The sequence below is a fragment of the Uloborus diversus genome, chromosome 5 (assembly GCF_026930045.1).
Source record: "Uloborus diversus isolate 005 chromosome 5, Udiv.v.3.1, whole genome shotgun sequence".
Taxonomy (NCBI): domain Eukaryota; kingdom Metazoa; phylum Arthropoda; class Arachnida; order Araneae; family Uloboridae; genus Uloborus; species Uloborus diversus.
Window position 1 is genome coordinate 23,889,560 of NC_072735.1, and position 15,825 is coordinate 23,905,384.

General features: G+C 34.1%; 1 protein-coding gene across 1 annotated transcript in view; it reads right to left on the reverse strand.

Moving 5' to 3' along the window:
- The window catches only part of LOC129222496 (organic cation transporter protein-like), an 80,307-nt gene that overhangs the window by 37,615 nt on the left and 26,867 nt on the right, over positions 1-15,825 (reverse strand). The window contains exons 2-3 of the mRNA XM_054857009.1: positions 5,574-5,948; positions 3,251-3,354 (exon numbers count right to left, since the gene is read on the reverse strand). Coding sequence (XP_054712984.1) covers positions 3,251-3,354; positions 5,574-5,948 — 479 coding nt within the window. The remainder of the gene's footprint in view (positions 1-3,250; positions 3,355-5,573; positions 5,949-15,825) is intronic.

The window sequence follows — 15,825 nt, forward strand, 5'->3', positions numbered from 1 at the left end:
GTGTTTAGGAGTCACAAATTTTTTGCACTGTCTCAAAGTGCTGTGTAGAATTTTAATTTTTTCGGCCCGTCATTAATATACATTGATTAAATTTTCAAGAAAATGAAAAGACAATAGAATGGAGAACTTTCGCTTGGAAATACACTGCACAGCATGAAGAATGCTTTTTAGATAAAAGTATGTGTTTTTTGTTTATTTGGAGCTGATAATAACGAATCTATAACTATGGATAAAAAGCTATCCCGCAAAATACATTCGGCTTTTATGCTTTTAATGATTAAGTTGTGCTTTTTTTTTTTTTTTTGAATTGCATCAATTCCTAGGCTTTGCCCGATTTTCTATGATTTTTCTTTTGTGTTCGGAAAGTCTTTCAAATTCAACTTATTGCCTCTACTTTAAAAATATTTCAATTAACAAGGTTTTATAAATTTTACTGCTAAGGGCTTTTATACTGTTATTTATTTTATCTTTATTTCACGTCACAAAAATTTTTAAAGTTGTGGATGAATTTTTTTACAATTTTGTCAGTTACAATTGTGCAATTGCTACACGTTTCTATGATGAAAAGCTTAGCTGCTTCAAATCAAGGATATTTTACTAGTTCTAGACAGTAAAAGAAAGTTCCTTCACATTTATCAAAAGAGCTTTCTAAAATTCCTAGAAAGTTGGCGTTGCCACCAAGAAAAAGGTCATGTTGAGAAAAAGAGTCATTACAGTGTTGACTGATTTATTTGCAAGAAAAATTCTTTTATTTCTTAGAATAAACACAACTTATTAATTAACAGAATAAAGTAAACTTTCCAAGAGTTCAATTCATCTCCTCTGCAAAGCTTCTTTCACTACCATCAGATCTCGCTTACGAAATCACAGTTAATGTTGCGCATTCGGGTATTATCTTTGCCTCGACTGTTGCAGATTTCAGATTTAAACAATTACGCGTAATCTTTCTTGTACATAAAAGGTCATGCGTGACTTCCTTTACATGTACTTTTTTGACATGCTAAAATTTTATACTCAATGTATTGAATAAAAATGTGACTACAAAAAACTTGTCACATGAAAAATGGAAAGCCTTTGTGGAAATTTGTGTACATACACACACGTATATATCTAACAACCATCTGTTTCCAAAACATTTTTTATAAAATTACTATAAATTATATTCAAATATAGTAGCATTTTTATCAGCTACCTTTATACCTTACGGGAACTTTAATTCTGCACAAAAGTTTCTTTTATTTGTTGAAATGTTTCGATTTTTGAGGTCGAAAAAAAAGGCAATTTTAAGTGAATTTTTGGATCAAAATGAAAATTTAAAAAAAAATTGAATCAATTCGCAATTTATCACGTACCTTGAGTGATAAATTTGGTTCATCCTCAGTTTCGCCGACATTTCAAATATCCACCCCCTTTAATATATATCAAAAAATATGATTGAAACTGAAAACTAGGGGGGATTTTGTGTGGGTGAAACTAAGGAGACATTATAAATTTTATTCTAATATCTTCGTTAAAATGTTAAATATATGTCTGCTTTGTTCTGACTTCGTTTGTGTGTATCCAGTACTAATATTCATACCTACCTATAATTAAAACTTTTAATGGATTCGAGCAAAATTCAGCCAAAAAATCTTAGGAAACCATAGAAGGAAAAATTCTGTACCACAGGACCAGACTAACGCAAGTCCAAAAATTGAGATTTTCAGGAGTTTGCAGTATTGCATGCATAATATTATTCAACATTGAGCCACAATAGAGTAGTTTTATTTTTAAAAAAAATCATTGATAATTATTTACCAGTATTGTGAGAGCGCAAGTCCCAACCTTTGTCCGCATCAAAGTTTTTGTTTTTACGCTCTCCTGCAAAGTAGTGATAATGTGACACGTTAGTCTGGCTTTGCTGTAGGGTAGATTGGGGCGCGTTTATGCGGATTTTTTTCAATGAATTTTCAATATTTCATTTTTCAGCTTAGAAAATTTTAGACATTGATTTTTTATAAAGGATTTAATGGAGTCAAAATTGCTACATTCAGTTGTTGCTCAGTTTGTGTTTTTAACCGTTAAAAAAAATAATTTTGAGTCCAAGTCGGTTGCGTAACCTTTCCCGGATACGGGGCACGTTTACACATATTCATTTTGACACCTAACGTGGTTCTGTTAGTATTTTGAACATAATGTCTTACTATCGTTAAAATAAAGCAAATTTATTACTGACTGAATAGTGTATAAAGTAATAGTTGAACGGGCATGAAGACAGCGCTACATGATTGTAAGCTATAAGATACGAATTTCTAACTCAATTAAAAATTAAATGGTGATTTTCAAAACTAAATAGCCTGAAAACACTAAAAAGGTTTAAGACAGTTCGGAGCGAAAGAAGTATCAGGGCACGTTTAGCAGTAAGACACAGAAAGAATGTGCGTAAAGGTATTCATGCGCCAATGCTTAAACTTGCCCGTCCCCAAATTTAGATTTACTTTTAACGTGCAAAAACATGTAATAACATTTCAGCTTATACAAACACAATTCTCAATAAAGGATAAAATTCTGCTAATTTTTATATATTTGTTCTTTCTTAAATAAGTATTAATTACTGAGAATAAGCTTCAAAACGTTCAACTCAAAATTTACTCAACTTGGTAAAAAACAGAATATTCTATTTGCATGCTAGACCGAAGTTCGACTATGCTCAAAATCTTGTGAGGATATTTACTAGGGGTTAGCATCAATCTGTTATGTCTGCTAATGGCTTTCCAGTTATAATTCGTTTTGAAGAAAGGGCACTGCGTAAACGTGCCCCGGTCTACCCTACTAAAATGGTAAAGACCCTTTCGAACATTCAAATTAACTTTAGTATTTGTTTTGATATTGTAAAGAATGTTTCGACAAAAAAAAATGCAGATTTATAAGAGAGTTAAATATTTAAACTTTACGGTATCGTAATTACATAACTACGAACTAACACATAACACATTTTTTACATTCTACGTATCATATCACAAATTGTGTTTTGTTGCAATTACATGACACATTGTTTTAAAATTTTATGATATTGTAACCACGCAAAACATAAATTTACTCCGATAGTATTATCCGTAGATCAGGTATTAATAACTTCAAACTAGCCATGAGGGAAACTAGATTAGCCACCTAACGTTGGCTCGGGCAAACATTCTGAGGCGGTTGGTGTTAGAAATTTTAGGGTATTACTTTTTATTTATCAAAAAACTAAAGAAAAGCATTTTCTTACCAATCGGACACCTGACCAAAAACGAAAACAGAAAGCAAAAATCCAAACATGTATATGGACTTGGATAAAGATACCAACCACTCTCTGTCGCACACCAAGTCCCACTGAAAATAAATTAAATGGTTAAATGTTAGATTTTTATTTTATTAGTTGATTTATTTTTTTTTTTCAAATATTATTCTTGTTGTTATTACTATTTTATTGTGTAATGCTATAAATTTCAAAAAAAAGAAGATAAAAAATGTATTATATATGTATATAAAATAAAAATAACTCCGTACATAGGGGAGACTGGGATTAGTTACTACACGGGGTCTATTGATGTATTGCCTCCACATGCATTTGGATGACAGAAAGAATCTCAAGGCAGATCAAAATGTTTTAATACATTGAACAGCTTACACTTTCTTAGTTTGAATCTATTTAGACAAATATTTTACTATTTTTTGCTTAGACTCTTGTTACCAGTAGTTAAGACTTACTTCTCTAAGAGGTTAAATTAACTCTATTAATAAATTCAACATGGAGTTAATACGTGTATTAACTAACTCCACACTCTGATTCAGCTTTCGACTACTGGATGAAGAGTCATCCTGGAAGGTCGGTGACCATATATGGCACCCCCAGAATATTTCCAGGAAGCACTCCTCAAAACACTGACGTCAACTTACATACAAGCTGGATATTTGAACAATAATATTTTCATTTAACGGAGAAATCTTCAGTGGTGTTGACCACAGAGAGAGAGAGAGAGAGAGTATTGCGAAGAGCTACACGTCAACTCAGCTCATATTAGTAATGTGGAAATGATGAGAGTTGAACCTTAGTGTCTAACAGGTCTAAGCTCTAGAGAAGATGAAAATGCTTTAATGTCTTCAGAAGATGTGCCTCCAACTAAGTATAAAATTCGCTACTCTAATAAAAGAAAACTGAAGTCAGAGATCAAAACCAACACTCCCCAAAAAATATCTTAATAACGTAGGGAAAAACAAAAGGATTTTTTAAAATAAGTCACCAGTAGTCACAAACAGTTATCTTTTGACCGAAGGTCAAAAGTCACTAAAACTAACAGTAAATTTAAAAAAAGGAGAAAGATTCATTGAAAGAGGCGAAGGGAGCTCAAGCTAGGAGGAAGAATATTTTTGTATTGTTTACCTCTACCCATACTATAAATCAATGGAAGAAAATTAGGTGAAGTGCATGCAACGTAACAGCTGTGCACACATGTGAAGTAGATAAAAGTGCTACGTTTTACAAGTGTTAGAATTGGGATTACGATTATATGGTAACATAATCGGACTACATTTTATGTTTTTTTTTTTGGATGGCTTAACTATAATACTAATGATACTAAATCTTATAATTTTTATTTTCATTATTAATGTGCTTTATCTAAAAAAAAAAGAAAGAAAAACCAATGCCCTAGAAACAAACATATATATTAAAGTAGTATTGATTTTATTTTCTTTTTTAACGTATCAACTGACCCCGCGTAGTGTATCAATTCACCTCACTACTGGGGTTAGTTGACAGAAAAGAGGTAACGTTACATTACATTTTACTCTACCCTTAGTATTTAATCTTTCGAAAAAAAAAAATGTATTGCTTATACTAGTCACAATAGCACCTTACATTACATTTAGGAGAACAATTTCAATAGAATTAAAATAAAACATTCCCCTAAAACGAAATGCATCAACACACCCCAGACTCCCCTATGATTCATTAATAATTCCAAACAGTACTGTAATTACATAAAACAGAAATTTGCTTCAATAGTACTATTAATAACTCTAATATAAACAGTTAGCTCGACGTTCTGGAAAAAGCAACGAATTACAAAAGTGGCGACTTAGAGATAAGTTCGATTTTCACGTTTAGAACTAGTTTTCACATTTAGAATAATTTCAATAGAATTAAAATAAAACATTCCCCTAAAATGAAATGCATCAACGCACCCCAGACTCCCCAATGATTCATTAATAATTCCAACAGTACTGCAATTACAAAGAACAGAAATTTGCTTCAATAGTACTATTACTAACTCTAGTATAAACAGTTAGCTCGACGTTCTGGAAAAAGTCACGAATTACAAAAGTGGCGACTTAGAGATAAGTTCGATTTTCACATTTAGAATTAAGAATTGATAATTCGTCTAAACTGACTAAGTGCACTTGATTTCTGCTTACAAGAAGCAGATATATCTAGATTTCAAAGGGTCCTGTATGTATATTCAGGTAATAAAACTGCAGAAAGTATCTTTGTGTTAATAATTAGCAGAAAAATACAAAAAACAATACAAAAAGCAATATAAAATACATACTTCGCTGACTACTGTGTGCGAGTAATACGAAGTATCATATTCCCACTTCGTGCACTTGATAGTATGGTTTAGATTCAATTCATCAGAGTTCATTCTTGTTGTACTTGAATTGTTGGACACAGAAACATAGCACTGATCTTCTCTGTTAAAGCCTGGCAAGTTTGTTGAATTTAATGTCCAGGAATAATTCACAGCAGGTTCTATGCACCAGAAATCCATGTTTGGTGCCAAGAATGTCATTGCGAAGTTTTGGAAAATGCCTACTGTGTTGACACAGAAAAAGATGGCGAATACTATTTTTTGCCATTTTCCAAAACTTCCGATTATGTTGAATATTTCCGTTGTTTCACAGACTGGGGTTGCTGACGCAGCCATCTAGTAAGAAAAAATCGTTATAATGAATGCAGAAAATATTTTGAGACACATGATTATTGTCAAAGTACAATAAAAGAAGACACCACAAGGATTTTTCAACATGAAAAATTAAAAATCTCCTTTTAAACAACGGGAGGTCTATATCAGCATTTCTCAACCTTTTTTGACCCACTGACCTTTTTTAAAAAAACTCGCCGACTGGTAATTTTCTTTTCTCCCTTTTTTTTTCTTGTTGAAAAATTTTTTATTTGCAGACCGTTAAAAACGTGTGATTTTCTTACAAACCAGTGAGTTTTCCTCCCCCCCCCCTTTCGGAAAAAAGGAAATTTTCATCTCGGGGATCATTGAAAGTCGTGAAAGCATTTTGAGAACGGTAGAGAGTTTTTTCCTACTTTTTAAAAGCATAGTATTTGTCAATAAACTAATAATTGCATAAATAAAACTTTACTTGTTTTTGAGGAACTGTTACAAAAAATGCTCAAATTTCAAGAATAAGAAGAGATTAAAAAATAACCTGAAGTTACAACTGGGGCCTGAAAACTATTCACTTTATCGAGAACGTTCTCAATTCATTCAAAAAAAAAAAAACATTTTTTGAAACATTTTTCGTACTTTTGATGGTAAAAATCATTTATACTATGCATTCCAAATTAATCACAAATCCCAATTTATCAAGCAATGTTAACAGCTGTAGTAATTCGTTTTTCACTTCTTCCGATAAATTTTTAGTTGTGAAATTTCGTGCCATCTTTCAACAACAAATTTTGAAAATGAAAATAATAATAATAATAATAATTTGAAATCTGAAATTTTGAATTCAAATTATGTGTTTCGCAATCACGAGTTGTGACAAGACCCTACTCATTGGAGTTATTGTTTCTAGAAACGGCTCCTGTCCCCCTAGCCTGCCCTTCCTCTTGGGCGGTTACCCGTGTACAGGTGTGTGTGTGTAGGCTTGTGTGTGTGCACAGACCTGTGTATATGCACCACGTAGGCGAGTGTGTATGTGTGTGAGCCTGTATGTGTGTGAGTGTGTGTGTGTAGGACATGGACGCCACCGACCTGGAGAAAAGGATTCGGAGGAGCCGCGCCTGCAGAGGACGGTGGGTGGTGTTGCTGCAGAGGCCCCTTGTCCAAGCTGAAAAAGGCACGGACACCAAAGACGGTCAAGTGAGAACAATAAGCAATCGTGATTGCTCAAAACATGCAGCGCAGATAGAAACGGAGTAAATTATCATGAAGTCTTTCTATCTTTTGCGGAAAACAAATATAAATAATTAAATTATTTAACCGAGAGATAATTTTCTAAGTATTTTCGATCAAAACGCAGTCTCTCAAACAAATCATTTTGTTATGAATATTTTTCATTTAAGATCTCTTCTACGATATCCAAGAGTGTCTTTCCGCGCGCCTTATCGCGTATATAACGACGCTTATAACAGACACTGAAACACAAGTTTATGTAAGAATGAGACTTGTATATTGAAAAATGATGCTTGATATAAGAAGTCATAGGTTAAAGACACTAAAATTTTAAGATTTATTCATCTAACCGGGCTTTTGTTATCTTAAAAATCTAAACGATTTTTTGTAACTATCAACATTACTGCAAATTTCAAACGGTTTTGCTATCGAGGAATCTGTCTTTTATCATCTTCCACAAAGATCCGAGTGCGTCACCATAGTATCAAACACTGATCTGACGATGTGCCGACAGAATTGAAGTCTCCAGGTTATTTTTAATTTATTTTATGCTGGCGTTAAATTGTTGCTCAGAGAATACGAAATATTTGAGGCAACACTTGTCAATATGTATGCAACAATCTTGTGTCTGGATAGAATATTACGATGAATTAAATATTCATGGGTAACTTTGACATGGGTTGCTGACAATTTGCTAGCAGAACTACCAAGTTTTTTCCTTTTTTTTTATTTTTAATATTTGATGTTGGTGCTAAATTGTTTCTCAGAGAACAAGAAACATTTCAGGCAATACTTGTCAATAACTAAGCAACAATCTTGTGTCTGATTGGAATATTACAGTGGATTACATATTCATGAGTAACTTTGATGTGTCCGAGAAATCAGTATGCGCTTCTTTCAAAAAAAGTATTCGCTTTAGAGCTCCATTTGAAGTTATTTAAAAATTAGGCTTCAACAAGAAACATTCCTTCAAAAGTTTCATTTGAAGTTCATCTAAACTCGGGGATTGTCCCTGAATTAAAAAAAAGGGAGGGGGGGAGAGACGACATTATTGTTACCCTTTTAGAACAGTATACTTGATCCGATTTTTCGTTAGAAGCAAAATCAATGTCTTCAGTTACTGTGATGATGTTGATAATGATACTCGTAATTTATGTAGTGGAGACTGGGGTAATGGCAATCACCTAAGGGAAAATGAATATAAAACACTTTGTGTTGAATTTGGAACGCAATCATGTAAAATTGCTTAATTAGAGTATATTTTACCTATTGCAGACTCAAATTGAGCCTTAATTAATCTTACCTAGTGAAAAAAAAAATTGTTTTGCAAAATCAATTTTGACCGGTATGACTCCTACCCTGGGGTAATGGCAGTCAGTAATGTCATTTATTACTTAATGGTTGTAAAATAAGAAATATGAGGATTTTCAATAAACATAGGCACGTTTTAAACTGAAATATTTATGTTTATTTTATTACATAATTCTGTTCTTTAGCTATTACAAAAAGGAATTGAAAGTATAAACATAATATGAAGTCAATGATTAAAAAAAAAAAACATCTTTCTATGGTAAAACGAGCTAATGTGTGCATCACATGACTTCCTTTTACGCCAATTTAATGATAATAGTAGTGCCTTGAAGAAAACAAAGAAACACTTTAAATATTTTTGCCCTAAGTTTTTCGGGAACTGAAGCAAAAAAACGTTTTATAGAGATTAATTTTCCCAATGTTGGACATTTTAATGTGATTCAATGGTGAACTCCCTAAATATTACCGATAGTGACCAAAATAAAACCAAACTTAAAAAATTAAAAAAAAAAATAATAATAATAAATAAATAACCCGACAAAATTTTTTTCGCCAAACAGGCGAAAAAACTTGGCGACCAAATCTTTGCGATGTGTCGCCTTGTGTTTGCCAAACTATAACACCACTTGAGTTTGCATTAATATTAACAATAAATTTCCACCAAAAAGGTGTAAAAGACTCTCTTAGGAACATCCGAATGCAACCAAAAGGGGAGATGCACAACTAGACCCCACAAAGAGTCTACGTATCAAATTTCAACTTTCTAGGACATATCGTTTTTGAACTATGCGAGATACATACGCACATACGCACATGCATACGTACATACAGACGTCACGAGAAAACTCGTTGTAATTAATTCAGGGATCGTCAAAATGGATATTTCGGGTGTCTATACGTTCTTAGACATATACCCACGTGTAGTCGGTTTGAAAAAAAACTCAACATTCATTCGAGGGCTAGCAAAATGGAAATTAAGGCCTATTTTTGGGTCAAAATTTTTTTTTGTGAATGCAATACTTCCTTTGATTCGTAAAAGGGAGTAAAAAACAAACATCTTTCCATGGTTAAAAAAAAAAGGATTACAAATGTAAGGTCAATGCCAAAATGTTTACACACGTTCAAGAGCTCTCTTTTAGTACCTCAAGTTAATTTTACTTTCCAGAACACATGTCACATAAATACCTCTCAGGGGGCGCATCCATTACCCCGAGTGAGGTGACCGCCATTGCCCCAACCGCATGTTTCCATCCAACGGCTTAAAAAAAAAAAAAAAAAAAAAAAAGAATTTTGACATCTTGAATTCAAATTATGTTTTTCGCAATCACGCGTGTGCGTATCTAGGCGTGTGTGTTTGTGTGTGTGGGGGGGTATGTGTGTTGTGTGTAGAGGTATGTGTATGTGTGTGTAGGCATGTGTGTTTGTGTCTGTGTGCAAGCATAAGTGTATGAGTAGTTGTGTGTATGAATGTGTGTATGTGTGTGTAGGCATGTGTGTTTGTGTCTGTGTGCAAGCATAAGTGTGTGAGTAGTTGTGTGTATGTGTGTGGGGGGGTATTTGTATGTGTGTGTAGGCATATGTGTCTGTGCGCAGGCATGAATGTGTGGGTGGTTGTTTGTATGAGTGTGCGTATGTGTGTGTGTATGTGTTTGTGTGCATGTGTATGTATTTGTGTGTGTATGTGTTTGTGTGTATATGTGTGTGCGTGCATGTGTGTGTAGTTGTGTATGTATGCGCGTGTGTGTAGGATATGGATGCAACCTGGAGACGGCTTTCGCTATAGAAGCAGCATCGTGAGGAGCCGGTCGACGGTGATGGTGCGGAGGGTGGCGGTGAGAAAATAAAATCAAAGGACATCAAAACAGTCAAGTGAGAACAATAAGCAATCGTAATTGCTCAAAAAAAAAAAAATAATAATTTGAATTTGAAATTTGACATCTGAAATTCAAATTATGTTTTTCGCAATCACGAGTATGTGTGTGTTAGTTGTGTGTATGAGTGTTTGTGGGTGGTGGGGGGGGGATGTGTATGTGTTTGTAGGCACATGTATTTGTGTCTGTGTGCAGGCATGAGTGTGTGGGCAGTTGTGTGTATATGTGTGTGCGTGCGTGTGCGTGTGTGTGTAGTTGTGTATGTATGCGCGTGTGTGTAGGACATGGATGCAACTTGGAGACGGCTTTCGCTATAGGAGCAGCATCGTGAGGAGTCGGTCGACGGTGATGGTGCGGAGGGTGGCGGTGGGAAAATAAAATCAAAGGACATCAAAACAGTCAAGTGAGAACAATAAGCAATCGTGATTGCTCAAAAAAAAAAAAAAAAAAAAAATGCTTAAGACGTTAATAAAACACAACGTGATACAGCAATATGGCTTACCTTGTTCTTGTGAAATCAGTCTCGTTCCAAGGAAGGTAAACAGTAAGAGCTGATAGGGGATTAAACAGTTATCTTTTTTAAAAGGCGAAACGTCAAAATAGTATTTCTTACCCAACAGGCAAACGACGACTGGCAAGATGGCCAGCGCTTCAGTAGTACATCTATAAACTGCCGTGAAATGGCAGCACCAATCAGTTTAAATCTAAATTATTCACTTTACGAGAAATCATAGTAACCGCCATTACCCCAGTCTCCCCTACAACGAGGAAAATAGGAAGGGATACAAATAGACTTGGATACAAATGGACGGCACTATATTATATTGGACATTTTTTAAAATAATATAGCTGGACCAACGTGCCACTACATACGCGTAATTCTATCCGAAAGAAAGTTTTCCAGCATTAACGTTCCAATTGGACTATTGCGTCAAAAAAGTTATTAGAGGGAGACAAGACCTACAGATGGACAAGTACGAATTCTTGTAAGCCTTTTTTTTTCCTCTTTCAATTTCTATTACATTTAAGTTGTTTTTTCATTATTTTGTTATTTCTTTTACTTTTAGCAATGATTTTGCCGAATTTTAAAACTTTCTTTCATGTTCTAATTTATTTGTGCTTTTTTTTATTATTATTATTCACTTTTATTCCAAAGCATGGTAACAAGATGCTGATCACGTTTTGAACGAAGAACTTCTTCAATGTCATGAAGAAAGAAAATGAATTGAAGCAAAGCTCTCAAGGTAAAAATTCGTTTTAAGCGCTGAAATGATGTTGCCCTTGAACGGATCCGCTGGTAAACTAAGCTGAAAAATGATTTTTCGATTTAAACACTAAAATTTTTTTTAAAAATATCGACATAAAACGTCTGTCCTGGACCTAAAAACAAATGTTTCCAAAAAGGAAACAATAAAATGCATTACAATAGAATTTCGGTTACACGAAACCCATTTAATCGGAACATCGTCTGTCCGACGTCGGTATCCTTGCCTCTTTATAATTTATTTTTTACTTCCTTTTACAAAAAAGGAAGTATTGTATTCGCGAAAAAATTTTCACTCCAAAATCGACCTTAATTTCTATTTTAGTCACCAATGAATGAATATTGAGGTTTTTTTTTTTTTTTGTTTTTTTTTTTCGACTCGACCACACGTGGATAAGTGCCTTAAAGAACGTATAGACACACGAACTATCCATAATGACGATTCCCAAGTTAATTACAACGAATTTTCTCGTGACGTTTACATGTACAAATGTATGTATGTGTAATGTGCGGATGTGCGTATGTGCGGATGTATGTCGCATAACTCAAGAACGGTAAGTCCTAGAAAGTTAAAATTTGGTACGTAGACTCCTAGTGGGGTCTAGTTGTGCACCTCCCCATTTGGTTGCATTCGGGTGTTTCCAAAGGGGTCTTTTGCCCCTTTTTGGGGGAAATCATTGTTAATTTCGATGTAAACTCAAGTGGTGTTATCACTTGGCGGACACTTGGCGATATATTGCCAGTCTTTTGGTTGCCAAGTTTTGGCAACAATTTTCGCGGATTTTTTTTTTTTTTTTTTTTTTTTTTATCTGTTTTAATTTGGCCACTGTTGGTGATATTTAGAGAGTAAACTATTGAATCACATTAAAATTGCCAGTAATGGGGAAATGACATTAAATTGGAGTAAAAAGAAATCATGTGATGCACACATCAGCTCGTTTACTTTTGATGCATAAGCATTTCAATTCATAGTCACTGCAAGCACCAAATTATCCGTGCAACTCCCTCACTTCTGGATTTTTTCCCTTTGAAACTCGCCTGTACGTTTTCGGAACGCTGCATATATTTCTGGTTTTTAAAATGCAATTAAAGTTGAAAGCGATCACATCTAAAAGTGAAACATGTTTTATTTAGTAATTATTTTAACTTAATATTAATGCTTGAAGTTAAAAAACAAAACATAAAGTTAACTGCATTATTTAAATGCACAATCTAGTTCAAACTTTACTATGCTGTGTGTTATTAAACTTGCGTTATATTTTTCTGACTTGTGTGACGTTAAAAGATCTAATTTGGTGTTTATAAAAAAAGAAACTGGTTAAAACATCTCATTTACTAGTTAGGTTGTAAAGTTTTTATAGGTTCAAATCCGGAGTTAAAAGTTTCTGCGGTCTTTTAACAACTATTTTCATGTAAAAGCTATCATCCGGGAACTTTGTTTTGCCAATGGAGGTCCATCCCAATCATTTCACTAATCGAAGTTCAATTGTATTTACAGAACTAATTCGGGATTTTGAGAAAAAACTACTTGCTAGCAAAAAATAATGTTTGTAACTCAAAAGAAGGAAGAAGAAGGAGGAAAACAATATTTGAAGCAGATTTCTGATAGTGATATAGAGTGCTGGTTTATGTTTTGAACGCTAGATTGAAGTGATACGAATTGCTTATGTTCACTGACTGAACTGGACGACGGCAAAAAAAAAAAAAGTGCGAATGTTCCGTCCAGTTCTTTACAGACAGCAGTAATACATATAAAAAACATTTTATGTTTCTTAAATTGAGTCACGCAAAAAGTGTTCTGACGCATTCAAAACGAGGCTACACGTTACGCCCCATAGCTGGAGCTAAGACAGAATTGCAAGCATACACTGAAGAGCTTCTTACAGCCTCCAGAGACTTCAGTTTCATCCTTGTTTTGGTCTCATCAGTCTAGAATGATCATAGCAAAGCTAAAGGCCAGAAAACTCGTATTAAAGCTGATTATATCTTCTTACTGGTGGAAAAAATATTTTATCACAGCAGAGATTGGTACACAAACATGGTATGGCTGCATTTCCAAACGTGAAGCCAAAAGCTCAAGTGTATAGCTACAAGTAACCGCCCCAAGAGAAGCCCAAAACGAAGACGAAACTGCAGTCCCTGGGTGCTGTAAAATGCTGTTCGGTACTTGCTCACATGTAAAATGGTTACCTTCTGTGAAAAAAAAAATATCGACAATCGTTCCCATTTGTTAATGAGATCATGAACTAGAATGATTTGCAGGGCTTAACCACCGCACAGGCCCACTAGGCCTGGGCCTATGGCCGCTCTTCCTAAGAAGCCTCAAACTATACTTTAAAAATTATGCATAGCATTACAACTATATAAAAAATACGCACATTTTTAAAATAATAGTTAAAAAATAATGACTTGTTAATTGTAAAAAGACTAAAGGAGAATTTTTGTTCATTCTGCCAGTAGCGAATGAATTTACCATGTCACAATTAATAGAGACCCAGAAGAAGATTCATAAATGCACATGAATGATTTACATCAGGGCTGTCCAACTGGCGGCCCGCGGGCTGCATACGGTCCGCCAACACATATTGTGCGGCCCGCATCGATGTTGACGTACATCGATGTTGACATTCCTGCCCTTGTCAAGAAGGCGGATCGGCCTCAGTTTTCCCATTAAAATGTAAGCGAATTGTTTTATAATCTTTCTCTTTCATTGTTTTGTAATTAATAATATAACTAATAATTGTTATTGTATAAGAGGTAAGAGGTTATTGTTCAACTTTTTCAAACTGCGGCCCGCCAGGTGATCATTGACCGAAGTTCTGGTCCGTGGGCTCTTTGCAGTTGGACAGCCGTGATTTACATCATTCTGTAATAGACAAAGTTGCCCCTAAAAATACGTTCCAACGGTCCCTAAATCTGTAAATCAACCACCGTATTCCGGTATAGAGCTTTCAGGGGGCCTCCAAATTATTGTGGGCCCAGTGTAAGTATTGTGGGCCTTTTTAGTAAGTCGGATCCTGATGATTAGACGTATTAGGATGATTTTGACCAACCGCGTATACGATCAGTACGGGGAAACGGATCACGTCGGACCGGTCTCAATTATTTTTATACTATTACTATTTTTAATTTTAATGTATTACTAATAAATAGCACCAATGGTCCTACAAATCAATAAAGAGATTACATGGTACAATTATATTGAACAAATTTTATTTTAGAAAGTTGTTTTAAAAGTGCTAAGTATTTTTCAGAAAACTGCAGCTTACCATGAAAATATTAATTTACCATGAAAATTATCTTACGCAGGAAAACTATTCTGCAACAGAAACTTCTTTAAAATCTTAAATTATGAACGAAATATGTTTGCATTACCCATCTGTTTGGTTTCGCTTAGTTAATACTTGATGTTAGTACAGTTGAGAAAGTATTAAATATCGAATATAAGCACAGAAAGTAATTGCAATCGTGGAAAAATGAATCAGCTGATCTCCAGATGTTTGCGTGTACAGTGAAACCTGTGTAAGTTGACCACTTGCGGTGCAGTACTTTGGTGGTCAACTTAGACAGGTGGTCAACTTATAAAGGGGGTAATGATTTTTTTTTTTTTTTTGTAATTCTTGCACCATGTATTCATTTCTTGACTAAATGATACCTACTCCTTCTGTTCAACTCACTTTCATTGTTTAGCATTACTTTGAAACAATCATTTAAGATATTATTCAAATATTTTTAGAGATTATTTTCTCAGAATGACGTATTATGTGACATGCAAATTTAAAATTTCAGTAAATTGATCAAAAAAAAGTCTTATTGTTTATGAAAAGTTACTCATTTTATATCAATAGTTCCTAAAAATTTATAGCTAATCAAAAATGACAAACTTTTTGCTTAACAACAAAAGAAAAACAAGTTTGGAGAATAAAAGGGTTCTTAGTAGTTTTCCCATGTGGTTAAACTCAAAAGGAGATTTAGGTATGCTGCTGTTTCGTTTAATTGGTAAAATGCTGGTCTGGCATCAAAAATATTCTTGGAAAGCTATAAAAGAATCACTTGCTTAGTAAAATTTAAAAAAATAAACCAATTGGTCAACTTACAAAGGGTTTTTTTCAATACTCCAAACCAAACTTGGTGTTCATTAGTGGTCAAGATAGACAGGTGGTCAAGATAGAGAGGTGGTCAAGTTACAGAGGTTTTCCTTCATTATATAAGATAGGACTAATTCCGT